We start from the raw sequence: 19,142 nt of genomic DNA on the forward strand, positions 1-19,142 counted from the left end.
TATCACCTCACACCAGTCAGAATGGCTAAAATGAACAAGTCAGGAAATGACAGATGCTGGAGAGGATGTGGAGAAAGGGGAACCCTCCTCCACTGTTGGTGGGAATGCAAGCTGGTGCAACCACTCTGGAAAACAGCATGGAGGTTCCTCGGAATGGCGTGTTTCTTGTTGGCTTCCCTTCCTATGTGTGTAGTTATTAGGTTTCTAAGACATTCACTTTCTAAGTCAGTTATAACTAGATATTTTTTAGTGCCTATACCACCATTCATATCTCTGCTTATTTCCTTTTAATCTTGAGGGCTTATTCCCTTTCTTTCCTTTTTTAAATTGTTGTTTAAATTAGGTTTTAAGCTGTTAGATACAATTTTTAGAAGAAAGTAAAAGCATGACCCTCGACATGTTAAATATCTTTCTTAATTTATTGATGAAGTTACTAGTTCTTACAGGTTCAAGGAAAAATCCAAAATATGGATGTGTTTATAATTGAGAATATTGAAATGAATGTGCAAATAGAGGCAAGTGGTTTCTTCCATGGTTGGGGAGAGAAATCAATGGAACCTCTACCAGACAGGACAGCATGTGCATGTCTACAAACAAGATTATTTTGCATTGCTTGTAGTTATCTGTAATTTACAAAGTTGTAAAATAGCTTCCATAAAGCCAGAATCAGATATAACAGGAGAATGTGCTAAAAAATGCATAGTTTTCCACTGAAACTCAGGTGTTTTTCCCCTTCTGGATCAAAACACCAATGAAGGCAGTGGTCCAACCATCCAGGTTAAGGAGGTTTATTCCCACTTCACCTTCTTGTTTTCCCAGTTAGACTCCATTAGATGGAATTAACCATGCATGATTTTCCCTCAATCCAAGGTAACTTACTTTAAAGTTTTGGGAGACACTGTTGATGTTACAACAGAAGTTGCCTAGCTTCCATTTTTTATACTGTATGTTTTCATATTTCCCTTCCTTCCTGATATTTTTATAAGTCAGAGATGATAACAAAACTATTAAATTAGAAGTGTCTGGTACTCTTAGAAATACCTATGCAGTTTTGCCAGTGTTTAGACAATAACTGAAAAGCTTCTTACTTATCATTGAAGGTATTAATTCACCCAAGATCTGTCACGGTGAAAGAATAGTTCTTCTAAAAAAAAAGAAAGAAAGAAAGAAAAAAAGAATAGTTCTTCTATCAGCACCTTCTATAAAATGTGGGATCATTCTCAGTGGCAGACTGAAATTCTAGATGAAGAACATTAATGGATTTTTTATTTCTGGAGTGGCAGGTGAAGGTCAATCCCCCGGCCCGATCAGAATCACTGCCTTACAAGATGCCCACCTGTGCAGTCCTCTTATACCAATACCTATTTCTACAGCCCTGACTTCCATCAGTATTGCAGTTCCATCTGTAATTGCTCCGAAGTTATTCTTCAGTGTGTAAACTCTTTCTGCCTCCACCGTCATCAGCTGAACAAATAACAAATATATTTCTATTGCTTATGCTATTTCTATTTGTGACTGCTGGCACACAAATTCAAGGCAAAGCAAGATTTTCACAATATGCGAATATAAACTCCTCTTGAATGCTAATGATTTTTACACTCCTCTCCTTGAGTTGTCTCCTAAGGTTGCTAGAGTAGATTTGTAGCCCTTCAAAAGTGTAGGTGGAAAAAAAAAAAAAAAAAAAGCAAACAAGACTTTTGTGTTGAGCCTTGCCTCAAAGTACCTTCCATTTTTCCAAATCCTTTTCTTCAATGATAATTTTCCTGTCTCATGGAGCAACTCTCCTCTCCTTCAGTTAAAGCACCTAGAGTTAAAAGCTGTCATCTGCAAACTAATGTAGTTTAGACATATTTCAGGGAAGGCTCTAGAATTTCTATAAAATCAGGGCTTAAGTTCAGCAGTTCAGTTGGAACAGGCAGGGAGAATATTAACCTGTATCCATATGACACTTTTATATGAAATGGAGAAAATAACAATGCCCATAACAAAGAATGGGAGGGAACAAATCAGTAGATCTTCCTGGGGATTGGGCTGTGTCCTCCTTTTCCTTTTCCCATCCCAGCTACTTCTAGGCCCTACTATTAACCTTATTATGCCCTAGCTCAAAGAAATGCATGGGGCCAGGATTTATACAGGCTGGTGGACAAGGAGTCCTGAACAAGCCTATGGGAGTAATGAGGAGACACAGAGATAGGTCTTACCTTGGAATATGCAAGAGGAGGTCTGTCATGTGTGTTTAACCATTTCTTATTTCTAAGAACACAAAAGAATGGGAATGGAGGTGGGGAAATTCTTTTTTTTTTTTTTTAAGATTTTATTTATTTATTTGACAGAGAAGAGATCACAAGTAGATAGAGAGGCAGGCAGAGAGAGAGAGAGAGAGGGAAGCAGGCTCCCTGCTGAGCAGAGAGCTCGATGCGGGACTCGATCCCAGGACCCCGAGATCATGACCTGAGCCGAAGGCAGCAACTTAACCCACTGAGCCACCCAGGCACCCCGGGGGTGGTGAAATTCTTAACTTTTACTATGTTCCAGCTTCTGAGAAAACTCAGATAAACTTTAATATCACTACCCTTCACATGTCGTTTATGTTTATGTTCTTTCCAGAAGTAAATCATGGCATATCCCCCAATTTTTCAAGCATAATACAAATGTGATTTAACTTCCTATTTTAGTGAATCATATTGCCCACGATAAGCAAAGTTGGCAAAATAACAGATATTGTTTAGTAGAAACTCTTGTAGTATGGAAGAGAGTCCAGTTTAAAGTGAGTTCAGCTTGGCCAGAATAAAAATCTGGAGACTTTTTTTTTAAGATTTTATTTATTTATTTATTTATTTATTTATTTATTTGACAGAGAGAGACATAGTGAGAATGGGAACACAAGGAGGGGGAGTAGGAGAGGGAGAAACAGGCTTCCTGCTGAGCAGGGAGCCTGATGTGGGGCTTGATCCCAGGACCCTGAGATCATGACCAGAACTGGAGGTAGACGCTTAACAACTGAGCCACACAGGCACCCAAAAATCTGGAAACTTTTTAAATACTGGGGCATGTTGAAGTAAAGCCAGTGAAGGACAATAAGCAGGATGGTTTGATCCATAAGACTAAGTCATTTCAGTCTGTAATTGGTTCTTATCTGGAGGAAAACAAACATGTCCTTTTTTAAAAAATTTTATTTCTTTATTAGAGAGAGAGAGAGAGGTCACAATGAGACAGAGAGGCAGGCAGAGAGAGGGGGGAAACAGGCTCCCTGCTGAGCAGAAAGGACTCTGAGATCATGATCTGAGCTGAAGGCAGAGGCTTAACCCACTGAGCCACCCAGGCGCCCCAAACTTATGTCTTTATAACAGGAGGCTGTGAGGCAAGGGAGCAAGGTGCCTACCAAAGTTAGGTTCTTTGCCTCTTACAGACACCAGGAAGGAGAGCTATCTCCTTGAATTGTTTGTATCCTGAAGAGATGGCTCTCAGTTTCTTGAGAAGACAGTTTGAGGTGGTAGAAGATTTCTACCTCAAAGGGGAGAGGAAGGATTTATAGTTACAGAGTTTCTCAAGTTTCTGCTCTAAGAAGGAGTTCAGAGGCCTATCAGCCTTATCACTAGGTTTTGGCTGGAACAAACAGTAAATCCTCCTGGCAGCTCCGAGCTTTGTTGGATAGGCATTTTAAGGGAGGTTGGAGTCATCCAAGGAACATGGCCTTAAGCTGCTAGGACCCATGGTAAAGTTTGTCCAAGTCCTCTAGTGATGGGGATTGGATAGACTGGTTATGTGCCAAGAATGTTTGAAGTTCTTAGGGGAAGTATTTTTTTTTTTTTTTTTTTTTAGGCTAACTTACAGGTAATTTCCTTGCAGTATTAGTGGATATTTGCAGTGAAAGAATATATTTGTGGCAGAATGTACCCCTGTAAGCTTTTCAAAGACTGGGCTAAATCCAAAAATTCCCAGGAAATTTACCCTGTTCAATCAATCAAGACAGATAAGCATGGGGCCAGGTGGTTCCTTGAGATTAATTTAGAGTTCAACAAAGATATAAGACAACTAGCATGACCTAGTTCCTCAAAATCTCCAGTTTCTCCAACTTCAGGATGTGTGTGTGTGTGTATGTGTGTGTGTGTCTTCCTTCAAGCTACGCAATTTATTTCCTGCCCTTAGTATTTGGTGATTGTTGTAACAATTTAAGAGATTTAAGAGTTTGCCTAGGCTGCTATTCATTAGCCAGAATATTGGCCCTAGGCTGTATTTGCAACTTCCAACTCCCAAAAAACTGTTAATTCCCTAAAAATGTTCTGATAATGTGCTCTCTCAATTTATAGTATCTCATTAAAAATAACAACAAAAAGAACAAAAACACCTAATGTTGTTTGATTGACCTCTGCTATATCAGCATGAGGGAACCATTTATGTCTCACCAGATAACAATAAAAATCACATGAATGATGCCCAAATTTTGGTAAGAAAGTGATTCATAATTAGGCAAATCACCAGTGATTCTGACTTTGAGTATCAAAGACACTGTAGGTAAGATTAAGATGATAACAGGGGCGCTTGGGTGGCTCAGTGGGTTAAGCCTCTGCCTTTGGCTCAGGTCATGATCTCTGGGTCCTGGGATTGAGCCCACATCAGGCTTTTTGCTCCACAGGGAGCCTGCTTCTGCTTCTCTGTCTGCCTGCCTATTTGTGATCTCTCTCTCTCTCTCTGTCTCTCTCTGTCAAATAAATAAATAAAATATTTAAAAAAAAAAAGATGATAACAGAGATTGCTGGGCCTTATATCCACATTAGTTTTGTAATAGTGGTAACTGGTCAAGTCATTTTCATAGGCATAAGAAGTTTGGTATAGGGGCACCTGGATGGCTCAGTCGGTTAACTGTCCAACTCTTGATTTCAGCTCAGGTCATGATCTCAGTGTGGTGAGATGGGCCCTCCATTGGATTCTGTGCTGTAAGCAGAGTCTGCTTGAAATTCTCTCTCTCCCTCTCCCTTTGCCCCTCTGCTCCACATGCAGAGTCTCTCTCTCTCTCTCTCTCTCTCTCTCTCTCAAATAAATAAATCTTTAAAAAAAAAAAGAAGTTTCAGGCCGCCTGGGTGGCTCAGTGGGTTAAAGCCTCTGCCTTCGGCTCAGGTCATGATCTCAGGGTCCTGGGATCAAGCTCCGCATTGGGCTCTCTGCTCCGCAGGGAGCCTGCTTCCTCCTCTCTCTCTGCCTGCCTCTCTACCTGCTTGTGATTTCTCTCTGTCAAATAAATAAAATATTTAAAAAAAAAAAAGAAGTTTGACTTTTTTCTTAGGTATTCGGAACTTTTTCAGGATCATATAATCATTTATTTGATATTGTTATTTTAAAAAAGGGGAGAAATCCAGTAATCATTTATCTTTTCTAAGAGCAGACACCGAGACCCCACCTCTAGCGATCTGACAGTCAGTCTGTCCAGAGAGAGCTTGGATTTCTACACTTCATCAGGTGATTCTCATATAGATATGTTAAGCCCATACACTGGGAAAGACCTCTTTCAGACACTTACCACATGTTTAAACAAAAAAGCTTTTTCTCAAATTTGCATACAAGCACATATAATTGATGTCAGGGTAAAATTAGGCCGGTAGTTGAGAAAGGCAGAAGGTAACAGGAGGACAGAGAGATAAAGAGGAGAAAGAGTAAGGAAATAAATAAAACCAACTACATTTGTGCTCTTACTTCATTTTCCTGTTTAGTTAAATTGGCTAGAAGAAGGCAGCATACACAACCTGTAAAGTGAGGTGGTGGAAGTTTAGAAAAGGGAGATTTGTGTGGGCTGTGGACGTCTGGGACAAGAAGATGAGCCTAGAAATAAGGATGTCTGTGTGAAAAGGACATAGAGTTCTCCTGATTAAGTAGACCATATTTATGAGGAGATAAATGTGGGATGGGGGAGGTAAACCAGCTATCTCATGATAATTTCATGAACATTTTATATAAGGACTTTTTTTATTTTTAAAATTTTAATTCCAATGTAGGTAACATACACGTTATGTTAGTTTCAGGTATACAATATAGTTATTCAGCTATTTATAAGGACATTTTTAAAATGCGAGGGGGGGGGGCACCTGGGTGGCTCAGTGGGTTAAAGCCTCTGCCTTCGGCTCAGGTCATAATCCCAGGGTCCTGGGATCGAGCTCCGCATCGGGCTCTTTGCTCAGCAGGGAGCCTGCTTCCCTCTCTCTCTGCCTGCCTCTCTGCCTACTTGTAATCTCTGTCTGTCAAGCAAATAAATAAATAAAATCTTAAAAAAAAAATAAAATGCGAGAGGGGGCTTTGGTACTTCGTAAATATTTTCAGAAATTTCCTGATATTTCTTTCTTTAAGAACTGGAGCTTAATTCTTCACCCCTTGGGTCTGAGCTTGATTTAATGGATAACCTCTAACAAATAGATTATTTGTGAAGGAATGGGGCTTCTAAAACTAGGTCATAAAAGACCTTGCAGCTTCCTCCATCTCTATGCTCTTTCTTGGATAGTTCACTCTGGGGAATGTTAGCTATGATGTCATGAGGACACTAAAGACTAAAGCAGCCCTATGGAGAAACCCATGTGGTAAGAAACTGAAGCCTATTTGTCAATAGCCAACAAAGCCTTCAGCCAGCACTCCTTTAGGGCGCCATCTTGGAAGCAGTACCTCTAGCCTTGTAGTTTCAACTGAGGGTGATTTTGCTGCCCAGGGAAACTGGCAATGTCTGGAGACATTTTGGCTGCTACCAGAATGCGAGGTAGTGTTGGCATCTAGAAGGTAGAGGCCACGGATGCTGCCAAAATCCTATAACTCATAAGAAACCCCTTGCAATAAAGGATGATCCATTCCCCAAATATCAATAGTTGTAAGACTGAGAAACCCTGCTATAGTCCCGGGCAAGCCTTCAGATGACAAAAACATGGTTGACATCTAGATTGCATTGTCATGAGAGACTCTGAGCCAGAACCACCCATCTAAGCTACTCTTAGATTATTGAATCTCAGAAAATGTACAAGGTAATAAATATGTGTTATTTTAAACTGTTTTGTTTAGGGATAATTATGCAGTAATAGATAAGTAGATCAGCACTTAAAATATGTCTCTGGGTGGGAATAGATATTTTAAGAAACTGAATCAGGCTGGGAGTGTTAAGAGTATTTGGAGGGCATAAAAGGCACAGGAAGAACATGGGTAAATATTTCTGCAAAATAGCATATTTAACAGTAATGTAGAGTTTATTATTGTAGTTCATGAGGCTTACCAAAAGCTCAGCTAGAGATAATTATAACAAGTAGTATGATAGAATTGAAACTTGTGTGTTTAATAGATCTTGGCAGAAAGGCACTGGTAACTGTCAAGATTTCTAGGAACAAATTAGGGGGCTGAAGGAGAATGCATGGTATTATGGAATCGGTAGAGAAATGAACATCCTATATTCACAAATTGAGTAGTGAAGTGAGATGGTGCTAAATGGAGAAGCTAACAGGATAGAAGGAGGATACTTTGGGGTGATGCTGACAGTTTTGTAAACTGAGTAGAGGGTTTATTCAAGACTGAAGATACCATTAAATAAGAAATACAGGCCAGTGCACTCAAGTTCTCTGGAGAGCTTGTGAAATGCAGATTCTAATGCGGAAGGTCTAGCAAGGCACCAGGGATCCTGCTTTTGAGTAACAAAGTGCTAATAGAAGATGGAAAGACTTGTTTCTGTAGGAAAGACATTTTTTCTTATAAGATCCCCCAAATGGGAAGGAGTTGGACTAGGAAGACAGATATTTAGACAAAGGGAAGAGTATTCCATTCTCATGTGGACTACAGGTAAAAAAAAAAAAAATTAAATAAGTCACCTTTTTTTTTTTTAAGATTTTATTTATTTATCTGACAGAGAGAGAGAGATCACAAGCAGGCAGAGAGGCAGGCAGAGAGAAAGGGGAGAAAGCAGGCTCCCCACCAAGCAGAGGGCCCAACTCGGGGCTCGATCCCAGAACCCCGGAACCATGACCCAAGCTGAAGGCAGAGGCCCAACCCCCTGAGCCACTCAGGCGCCCTGGGGTCACCATTTTTTGACGATTAAAGATGATGGGACTGGAGGAAAAGAGTAGTAGGAGAGGGACACCTGGGCAGCTCAGTTGGTTAATTGTCTGCTTTCAGCTCAGGTCATGATCTCAAGGTCCTGGGATGGAGTCCTGCATTGGGCCCCCTGCTCATCAGGGAGCTTGCTTCTCCCTTTGTCTGCCCTTGCCCCTGCTTGTGCTCTCTCTCTCTCTGATGAATAAATAAGTAAATTCTTTTAAAAAAGGTAGTAGGGGAAAGGAACAGGTTTAGAATATCTACAAAGAATGACTAAACTGATCATTAATTGTGTCCCAGCAGTGAAGGCCTCACCAAGTTTAGATAGATAGGGTTTTTTTCTTGTCTTGTCTTTTCTTTCAAGATTTATTATATTTGAGAGAGAGAGAGCATACCCATAAATGGAAGGGGCAGATGGAGAAGGAAAAATAATCTCAAGTAGGCTCTATGCTGAGTGTGGAGCCCAATAAGGGCCCAGTCTCACAACCCTGAGACTAAGACCTGAGCCAAAACCAGGAGTGTGATGATTAACTGACTGCACCAGCCACGTGCCCCAGATAAGGTTTCTTTGAACCACACCACACACTTACCAAAGCAAAAGATCATAAGCTCCTGCCCTTAAAATTACAACACACACACACACACACACACACACACACACACACACACACAAACTTTAGGTGTGGCGGGGGGATGCTGTGCCAGCAATTTGATATTACTGTGGAATTTCATCTTCCAGAGACACTGCAGCAGCTCAGAATTTGCAGCTGGAGAGCAAGCAGCATAGACCAGTTAGACAAGGGGACTACATTATTTGTGTAGTTTTTAGGGCTTGTGAAATGGAACTACAAATACCTTTTTTTTTTTTTTTTACCCCTAGGTTTCATGGGATGTGATTTTAGGTGACTGTACATCATGGTGAAAGGCACAACATGACTCCTTTCCCTCTTCAGGGAAGGTTGAAGGAAGTCCGTTGAATGAGAGGATTTAAAATGCATTTTATTATTCTCAAGCATTTTATCTCTCATTGCAGGCTCTTTGGCAGGTAGTTAAGACTCCATGCAAATCATTTTAAAATAAAGAGTGTTCATACGCTAACTGACTGTGTAGTGTGCAAGCTTCTGGATATAGCTTGGTGTCATTTTCTAATAAAATGAGAGAGAATATGGTGCTGGCTGAACCTTAGGCTGAACAGAATTCAGACATAGCAGTTTTCCACGGAAAGTTTTACTTTCTATGCCTACAGCATGCAGTGTGTAATCTCTGAAAAAAACTTCACTCCAGACAAACAGAGGTGCCTAAGGTATAAAGAAATTTATTATTAGATAGTCATCTTAGGTTTCTTCTAACTTGTGCAGAGCACAATAAATAAGTGAATAGATGTTGTTGAATGTTTCTATCAGAAATTTCCATCATTAATTCTTTCATTATATATTGATTGATTGCACTGTGTGGTTTTTTTCTGTTGATACTGAGGTAAATAAAATACAGTTCCTTTCCCAAGTAGTTCACCATCTATTGAGGGAGCAGCAAGGAAAAGTGTACAGCAATGTAACAAATGATATGTTAAAGACAAACACTGGAAAATAATTCTTCCACATCAGAAGACATTTTCTTGGATGGCCAAAAATGCTGGTAACATAGAAGTATTTTACCAAGAAAAAGTGTTTATCACCAAAAATACGTTATTGGGACACTCTTTGAAGTATCTAAAAAGTATCAAAATTGTATATTGACTGAAAACAGGGTATTGTCTAATGGGTAGTATGGAATTTATTTTACTGGGAAAGGCTTATTTGTTGCAACTGTGTACAAAATATTTTAAATAAGATATAGTTATTTAAATTTAAAATTACATGCTGCCTTATTTTGTATATACAAGATGAATTTTCAAATGGATCATGATTTAAGTGTTAAAGAAAATAACACCATGAGAGAACATGAAGATAAAATTGAATCTTTTTTTTTTTTTTACTTTCTTTCTGAAGAGGACATTCTAAGGGAAATGTGGCAGAAAAATTATGATAAAATGAATGTCTTGATAAAATTTAATGTTCTGCAGTATAAAAACAGCATTAAAATGGCAACCTGAGGCAAATATCTTTGCAGCAAATAAGATAAGTACTAGTTTTCATAATTCATAAACATATACTTGAAATCAAAAATCAAAGAGATACAACCTAATGTGACAGAAAAGAAATATATGAAACAGGGAATACATAAGCATGCAAACAGAAATGACATATGGACACCCTTATTCCAGGTGTGGAACATTAGAACAATCAAATGTGAATTTTCCCTCAAGCAGTTATAAAAGATCATTCACAAGGCTAGGAGGATCTAGAAATATAGGCACCTTCATCCACCCTGGGGTGGGGCAGGGAGAAGGGATATCCTTTAAGAGAAATTTGGTGAAAGTAAAAAAAAGTTGACCCAGAAATTTCACTTCTAGGAATTTATCCTTCATATCTACTTATATGTATTCATAATAATAATGCTCTAATGCTCATTACAACATTAAAATAACATGGCTTTGTAAGCAATCTAATAGACCATCAAATGGGAACTAGTTGTCACATGTCCATAAAACAATATAAGTATTAAAGGTCATGATGTAAGTCTATACGTATTGATCTGGAATTATATTGAAGATGTATAGATATAAACAGAAAATGTCAGAATACCTTTATAAAATTCTCTCATTCATTTTTAAAAAGATATATATGCCCTTGTATTAGGTTTAACATTATAAAACTACTGACAGTTGACTTTTTGACTCATAAAAGTGGCAATTTCAGAGAGTTCAGCCTAATATATAAAAGACATTTCTGGGTGTGCAAGCACCTCAGGTACAGCATCGTAAACAGCAAAACAGTTCCCACCCACTCACCTGCCTGTTGGTTATATGATGGCCCGCACTATGGAACCAGTGGCAAAGAAGATCTTTAAAGGAGTTTTAGTCGTTGAACTCTTAGGCGTTTTTGGAGCATATTTTTTATTTAATAAGATGAACACAAGCCAAGATTTCAGGCAAACGATGAACAAGAAATTTCCCTTCATCTTGGAAGTTTATTACAAATCCATTGAACAGTCTGGAATGTATGGAGTCAGAGAGCAAGATCAAGAAAAATGGCTGAATAGCAAAAATTAGGACCAGTCATCGCGTTCAGCCTCCCATCTAAGCTGTTTGTGACCTTTGTGAGGGAAAAGAAAGATGAGCACACCACATTGTGGACTCCTGGCCCCACAGAAGAAAACAGAAACTTCTGGTCTTCCATGGCTCAGTCATTTCCCATCTATTATGCAAATCCCCTGCTTTTATCTGTTGCTTTCCTCTGGCATTTATTGTTAAAGATTACTGTTTAATAAATAAAAGACTAGGAGAAGAAATGAAAAAAAAAAAAAGACATTTCTGGAAAGATATTCAGGAAAGTGGTAATGCTGTTTGCCCCTGGGGAAGAGAAGAATCTAATGTAGACGGCAGGTACAATTATAAACTTTTAATAAAGTTCATGTGTTACTCATCAGCTGAAAAACTGATTAAAATTTTCAAACTTTAAAGAACTTAAAATAGATAACCACATTACCTAATGAAAAAAATTAAACTATTATTTTTTTTAACATACTCTCTATCACCTGAATGATGGAAGTACTTATGATTTCTTACTTTTCTCTGTTAGTGGTAACACCCATACTGGGAATGCCTCCAAAGCAAGTTTTAATATGGTTTCATCCAAAAGAAAAACAAATTTGAAGTAGAAAAGTATTAAAGAAATGTATAGATATCCACTGTAGATTTTCTTGAGTGTCCTAAGAAATGGAAATCATCAAATAAAACACAGTAAAACATAATAAGACCATTTTTCCCCCACATCTCTTTCCTAGAGAATGACTCCTCTCCTCTGCATCCCAAATACCTAGTAATCCATAATCCTTTCTTCTCCCTAATTTCCTTTTACTTCAGTCAGCTCTCATGAGTCACTTGCCCAGGCCTTGGTTTCTGTCATTATGGCTGAGCCCTCACTGGTGTCTATCCAGCAAGGGCCTGAAGGCCCACTGGGTATGAAGTGCTCCTTCCCTAGTGGTCATGGAGGAGAAAAATGACAAACCTTAAGACAACCCCCCATTTTTTCACCACAGTATGCACCAAACACCTATTTTATAACAATTCCATTAAATGAAAATATATCAAGATGATCTCTTTAAAATTTAAGTTAGAATATGCTATAAGACCTTATAACAGGAAGGAAGGAAGGAAGGAAGGAAGGAAGGAAGGAAGGAAGGAAGGAAAACAATGTAATTCAAGTTCCTTCTTTTCCTTGATTTGGACCTGTCGATAGTTCATGTAATCAACTAAAAATCTTGAAAAATAATAGGTGGCACTTTCTAGATCTACACAAAGATAAACCAGACTACATCAGATGATTCAATTCTTTCCCTTCTTTCATTTGAGTTACCAAAAAAGGATCAATGACTAATAATAAACCTACCCAAACCAGCTGAACATTTTTGAAAGGGGTAGTTTTTCTGAATAGCAAGTGTTTTCTTATTTTGAGTAGATGATTTTCTTTTTTCTTCTTCCCTTACTTACTTGGCTTTTTTAGATGTCAGTATTATTTTCAAGTTAGTGAATCAATTTGTATTTTAATCTTTGAAATGAATTGGTTGGTAGCCCATGGTAGTACCCTAGTGCAAATTAGAAAAAGATACCTCTTCTGGAAAGACAAAGCTGTATTTCCTATAACTTGATGGACTAGATACTTGCCTGTATTCACTCTGTGCTTGGAAGCACATGTGCAGGAAACAGTAGTACATGACAGGCTGGCAATGGGTTATACATATGAGGATTGGGTGAAAAATATAAGATGGAAGATTTTTAATGTATAAAAGGCATACAAATATAAGCAAATATTTTAAATATAATAAAATTATAAATCTGAGGATTTTTACTTCCAGCTAAGATGTCATGACAAAGACCATATTTACCCATTTGCTGGAAGCAACCAAAGGATAGGAAAACATGGGAGAAAATGGCTGACATGACACAAAGGATCAGGCAACAAAAATCCACAATCCTAAGATATGGGACATTAATGAAGGAAACTGTGTGATTGCCCCAGCTCACTATCCTGAAGAGGTTTCCTGGGTTTGGGTGAGCAAGGAAATGAGATGGAAACTAACGGACACCCTGAGCTGAAGAGGCAGAGTCAAAAGTCTACAGAGATCAACAGAGCTATGGTTTGCAGAGCAGAGGACTAAAAAGAAGAGCACTGCACAGAGAGGAAACTGTAGTGACCTTTGGAGGACAGTTCTTAATTATTCAACTGAGCATGATCAACACATATGTGTGAGTAAACTGTCCGGGGTCAGGGGAAAAATTAAAAAAAAAAAAAAAAAAAAGAGGGAAAAGCGCCTGGGCACACTCACGGAGCCAAGCACAGTGCTATTCCCATGGAAAACCATCAATGTTGCAGGATATTGTGATAGGGTAGAGTGAACTACCCAGTGTGTCTTATTTTTAGTAGTAGGGATAATTAGCCCTAGACGAAACACTAATCCTACCCAACAGATACAAAAATTAAGATCCAAAGGATGAAAAAATTTCCAAGTGCATTTCAGAATAATGTTCAAGAATATTTCTAGAGATTCAAAATATCATCACCCAAAATGATTTAAAAAATCACAATATCTGGCATACAATCAAAAGTTGCTAAGTACACACAAAAAAAGCAAGAAAATGTGACTCATATGAAGAGAAAAAACAATCTGTCAAATCTACCCTAACATGATATAGATGTTAGAATTAACAAATAAGGACATTGATAGTTATTAATACTGTCAACTTCTAATTCTGTACCCAGCAACAATAATTTCCAAAATTGAACGTCAGATTAAGATTTTTCAGACATAGGGGCACCTGGGTGGCTCAGTGGGTTAAGCCGCTGCCTTCGGCTCAGGTCATGATCTCAGGGTCCTGGGATCGAGTCCCACATCAGGCTCTCTGTTTGGCAGGGGGCCTGCTTCCCTCTCTCTCTCTCTGCCTGCCTCTCTATCTACTTGTGATCTCTCTGTCAAATAAATAAAATATAAAAAAAAAAAAAAGATTTTTCAGACATAAAGAAGCTGAAAGTTTTATCCTTCAAGTGGAAGGTGATGATACTAAAGGGAAGTATGGGTCTATAGAAAGGAAAGATGAACATGGCAAATGGTAATCACATGGACAAATATGTGATTTTTAAAATTAATTAAATCTCTTTAAGAGATTGCTGACTATTTAAACAAAAATGATAATATGTTATGGGCTTTAAAATATATGTAGAGATAAAAATGTATGAACAGTAGCATAAAATTTAGGAGGAAAGACATGGAAGTATACTATTAATAGTTTATTATATGTGTAGCAGTAAAATATCACTTGATAAATTGTTAAGTTAAAGAGATATACCATAAACACTAAAGTAACCAACAGAATAAGAGTTATAGCAAAGAAGCTTTAAAAAGAAGATAAAATGGAATTTTGAAAAAGAAAATTGATTCCAAAACAAAGCAGATCAAGAAAGAGGAAGAAAGAACAGATGTGACAAATAGAAAACAAATAATATCATAATAGATTTAAAACTAAGCCATATCTTTAACTTCATTATATGTAGGTGTTAATATCCTAAATTAAAAAAAATCATATTTGCAAATTGGATGAGAAAACAAAAGCCAACTATCTGCTGTAGACAAGGAACATAATTGAAATATAAAGGCACAAACAGGTTAAAAGTAAAAAGCTGGGAAAAGATACAGAGTGCTAACATTAATCAAAAGAAAGCAGGAGTGACTATATTAATATCCGAAAAATTAAATTATAGATCAAAGCATATTACCAAGGGTAAAACAATAATTGCATAATGATAAAGAGGTCAACTCATTAAGAGGGCAGGCAATTGTAAATATTTATGCACCTAATGACTGAGCTTCAAAACACATAAAGCAAAAATTTAAGAAACAGCATGGTGAAATAGACACATTAACAATTACAATCAGAGATTTTGGCACCATATTTCAGTAATTGATAGAACAAGTAGAGAGAGAATCAGCGAGGATATAGAAGATTTCAATTGCACTATAATTTCACTTAACCTAATTATTCACCAAACACTCTATTAAAAGCAGAATCCACATTCCTTTCACGTGCACACAGAGCATTTATCAAGTAGACCATATTCAGGGCCATAAAACAAGCTTCAGTGTATTTAAAGTAATTTAAGCCATACAAAGTATGTTCTCTGAGCACAATAGAATTAAATTATAAATCAGTAAGAGGAGGATCTCTGGAAAATCCTCAAATATTTTGAAACTAAATAATACACATTTGTGTAATAGATGGGTCAAAGAAGAAATCAAAACAGAAATTATAAAACATTGTGTAATTAGTGAAAATAAAAATGAGCTATCAAAATGTGCGGCATGTCACTAATAGTAGTGAGAAATTTAAAGCATTGAATGCCTACATTAGAAAAGAAACATATAAAATAAATGACTCTAGCTTGCATTCTTAAAAAAATACTAGAAAAGAACAAATCAAATGCAAATTAAGTAGAAGAAAGAAAATAATAAAGATCAGAGTGGAAATCTGAAAAAAGAGAGAAAAAGCAGAGAAAATCAAGGAAAGTAAAAGCTGTTTTTTAGATCAATAAAACTGATCAGAAAAAAGAAAAGCAAATTATCAATACCAGAAATGAAAGCAATGAAAATGCTATATATTGCTATAGGTATTAAAAAGGCTATGAGAAATATTATGAACAACATTATGCCAGTGAATTTGAAAACTTAGGTGAAATGTTCAAATACTTTAAAAAGCACAAATCATCAAATCCTTCATGGGAAAAACACATATGTAAATATTCAAATATTTGTAAAAGAAATTGAATATGCAGTTAACTACTTTACACAAAGAAAACTCTAGGATCTGATCGTTTACTTTTGAAATGTACCAAACATTTAATGAAAAAATATATACATACTGATTCTATATAAACTCTTCCATTGGAGAACAGTGTGGAGATTCCTGAAGAAATTAAAAATAGAGCTTCCCTATGACCCTGCAATTGCACTGCTGGGTATTTACCCCAAAGATACAGATGTAGTGAAAAGAAGGGCCATTTGTACCCCAATGTTTATTGCAGCAATGGCTACGGTCGCCAAACTGTGGAAAGAACCAAGATGCCCTTCAACGGATGAATGGATAAGGAAGATGTGGTCCATATACACAATGGAGTATTATGCCTCCATCAGAAAGGACGAATACCCAACTTTTGTAGCAACATGGACGGGACTGGAAGAAATTATGCTGAGCAAAATAAGTCAAGCAGAGAGAGTCAAGTATCATATGGTCTCACTTATTTGTGGAGCATAACAAATAACATGGAGGACATGGGGAGATGGAGAGGAGAGGGAGTTGAGGGAAACTGGAAGGGGAGATGAACCATGAGAGACTTTGGACTCTGAAAAACAACCAGAGGGTTATGAAGGGGCGGCAGGGGGGTGGGGAGGGTGGGAGGTTGAGGAACCAGGTGGTGGGTAATAGGGAGGGCACGTACTGCATGGAGCACTGGGTGTGATGCCAAAACAATGAACACTGTTATGCTGTAAATAAACAAATAAAAATAAATATAAAAAAAAAATTCTTCCATAATATTTAAAAGACAGGGATATTTCTTCCTTTTTTAAATTTAAATTCAATTAATTAACATATAGTGTATTATTAGTTTCAGAGGTAGATGTCAGTGATTCATCAGTCTTATATAATACCCAGTGCTCATTACATCATATGCTTTCCTTAATATCCATCATCCAGTTACCCCATCGCCCCAACCTCCTGTCATCCAGCAACCCTCTAATGATTGTTTCCTGTGATTAAGAGTCTCTTACTGTTTGTCTCCCTCTCTGATTTCATCTTGTTTTATTTTTTCATCCCTTCTCCTATGATCCTGTTTTATTTCTTAAATTCCACATATGACTGAGATCATGTGATAATTGTCTTTCTCTGACTGAACTACTTTGCTTAGCATAACACTCTCTAGTTCCATCCACGTAATTGCAAAGGGCAAGATTTCATAATTTTGATGGTTGAGTAGATACTCAATCAAAGTATTGTAGATACATATCATATCTTCTTTATCCCTTCATCTGTTGATGGACATCTGGACTATTTCCATAGTTTGGCTATTGTGGACATTGCTGCTATAAACATTTGGGTGCATGTGCCCCTTTGGATGACTACATTTGTATCTTTAGGGTAAATACTCAGTAGTGCAATTGCTGGGTCATAGGGTAGCTCTATTTTTTAACTATTTGAGGAACCTCCATACTGTTTTCCAGAGTGGCTGCACCAGCTTGCATTCCCACCAGCAGTGTAGGAGGGTTCCCCTTTCTCCGCATCCTCACCAATGTCTGTCATTTTCTGACTTGTTAATTTTAGCCATTCTGACTGGTGTGAGGTGTTCTTGAGAACAAGGACCATGTCAGATTTATTTGGGGATCTTCAGGAGGCATAGCAGCAATCACTGGGCAAGCAGTAGCAGCAGCTCAATTAAAATTTTTGTTTTGGGGCACCTGGGTGGCTCAGTGGGTTAAAGCCTCTGCCTTCGGCTCAGGTCATGATCCCAGGGTCCTGGGATCGAGCCCCACATCGGGCTCTCTGCTTGGCAGGGAGCCTGCTTCCTCCTTTCTCTCTGCCTGCCTCTCTACCTACTTGTGATTTCTGTCTGTCAAATAAATAAAATATTTTTTTTTAATTTTTAAATTTTTATTTTGATTCAGCTGATAATTCTGTTTACATTTAATTGTTCTCAGACAATTAATTATAGGATTATAGGAAGGAGGGTCTCTACAGTTTACACAACTGTGTGTGTGTGTGTGTGTGTGTGTGTGTGTGTGTGTTGGGGAGGGATTCAATAATTTTAAGTCCCTATGCAGAGTTAGGGCCATGTAGCTGTTTTATTTAGGAATGCAGGTCTGAGAGGGTCATAATGACCTATTGAGGTGGTATGGAAATGAATAAATTGCAACCCCAAACAGTTCACACACACTAACTAAACGCTTGTCTGCAAAAAGAAGCAAGAAGAGGCGATCCAGATAAGAGCATGAAATAGAGACCCCTGGGTCACTAAAGCTGCATGTCTTTGAACGAATAGAGATGTATAGAAAGTTCATCAGCAATTGGGGCTAGGTTTTCCATCTGCTGAGGGAGGTGTTTTGTGGAGAGTTTGGAGGATAAGCAACCTCTCTTTTCTACACCCTTATTAAATCAGTTTCTTAAAACCCAGGGAAGAGAACATAAAGCCAAATGTGGCTAATGTTGGTGGAAATATTGATGTCGTGTTTACTGTCCTTACCTAGTCCTGTTTCTAAAATAATAGACCGGCATTCTTAGCTGCTGTGGCTATCTCTTCTCTTTTCTTTCATTTCTTTTATTTTTTGAAGTGACTTTGATATGTGAATGCAGAGGAACACATGAAGTGGGGTGAGGGGTGGCAATGTGTACCCTGCAGGTTAGTTGTCTGTCAGACATAATCGCACTCTGCTTTAGAAAATGTTGAAAGCCACCAGCAAGGCTCTAAAAGACTTTTTTTTTTTTTTTAAATCACAAATACACATGAGCTGCTTCACAAATTGTGTTTATAATTAATAGGAGGCCTGGGGTATCTTAACCTCTAAAAGACACATAGACACAAAGCCAGTCATTGAAATCATCAACTGTTTGTCTCAAACTATTCAAAGAAACAGCTTCAACTCTCAGTGTCAGAGACAGAGTCAGTCACAGCTCAAATGGCTATGTAATGTTTCAGAAAAGTCCACCTAAAAAGTATAGGACAAGGAAATTGACATGTACAGAGAGCCAATGTCCCCACTACCACCTTAAAATTTTCATATACGCTCTCAAGTTTAAGCTTATCTCATCATTGGGAGGAAGCCTATCATTTTGATACTCATAACTTGGCCAAAGATGTTAGATAGAATAGAGGTGTATTTCCTTCTCATATACAGACAACATAAGGACCTGGGGTAAGAGTCCAGAGCAAGTATGAGAGTTCCATAAA

General features: G+C 37.8%; 2 protein-coding genes across 11 annotated transcripts in view; both read left to right on the top strand.

Annotated features, from left to right (window-relative positions):
• The window catches only part of NRG3 (neuregulin 3), a 1,109,100-nt gene that overhangs the window by 762,924 nt on the left and 327,034 nt on the right, over positions 1-19,142 (top strand). The window lies entirely within an intron of this gene.
• Positions 10,893-11,257, top strand: LOC123954885 (protein CEBPZOS-like). The gene has a single exon (XM_046026212.1). The coding sequence runs from the start codon at positions 10,958-10,960 to the stop codon at positions 11,201-11,203; it is 246 nt and encodes an 81-aa protein (XP_045882168.1). The 5' UTR covers positions 10,893-10,957; the 3' UTR covers positions 11,204-11,257.

The sequence above is a fragment of the Meles meles genome, chromosome 13 (assembly GCF_922984935.1).
Source record: "Meles meles chromosome 13, mMelMel3.1 paternal haplotype, whole genome shotgun sequence".
NCBI classification, from domain to species: Eukaryota; Metazoa; Chordata; class Mammalia; order Carnivora; family Mustelidae; genus Meles; species Meles meles.

Bases quoted from the DNA above. Each gene is read 5' to 3' on its own strand.
- LOC123954885 (XM_046026212.1), top strand. From the start codon at position 10,958: ATGATGGCCCGCACTATGGAACCAGTGGCAAAGAAGATCTTTAAAGGA.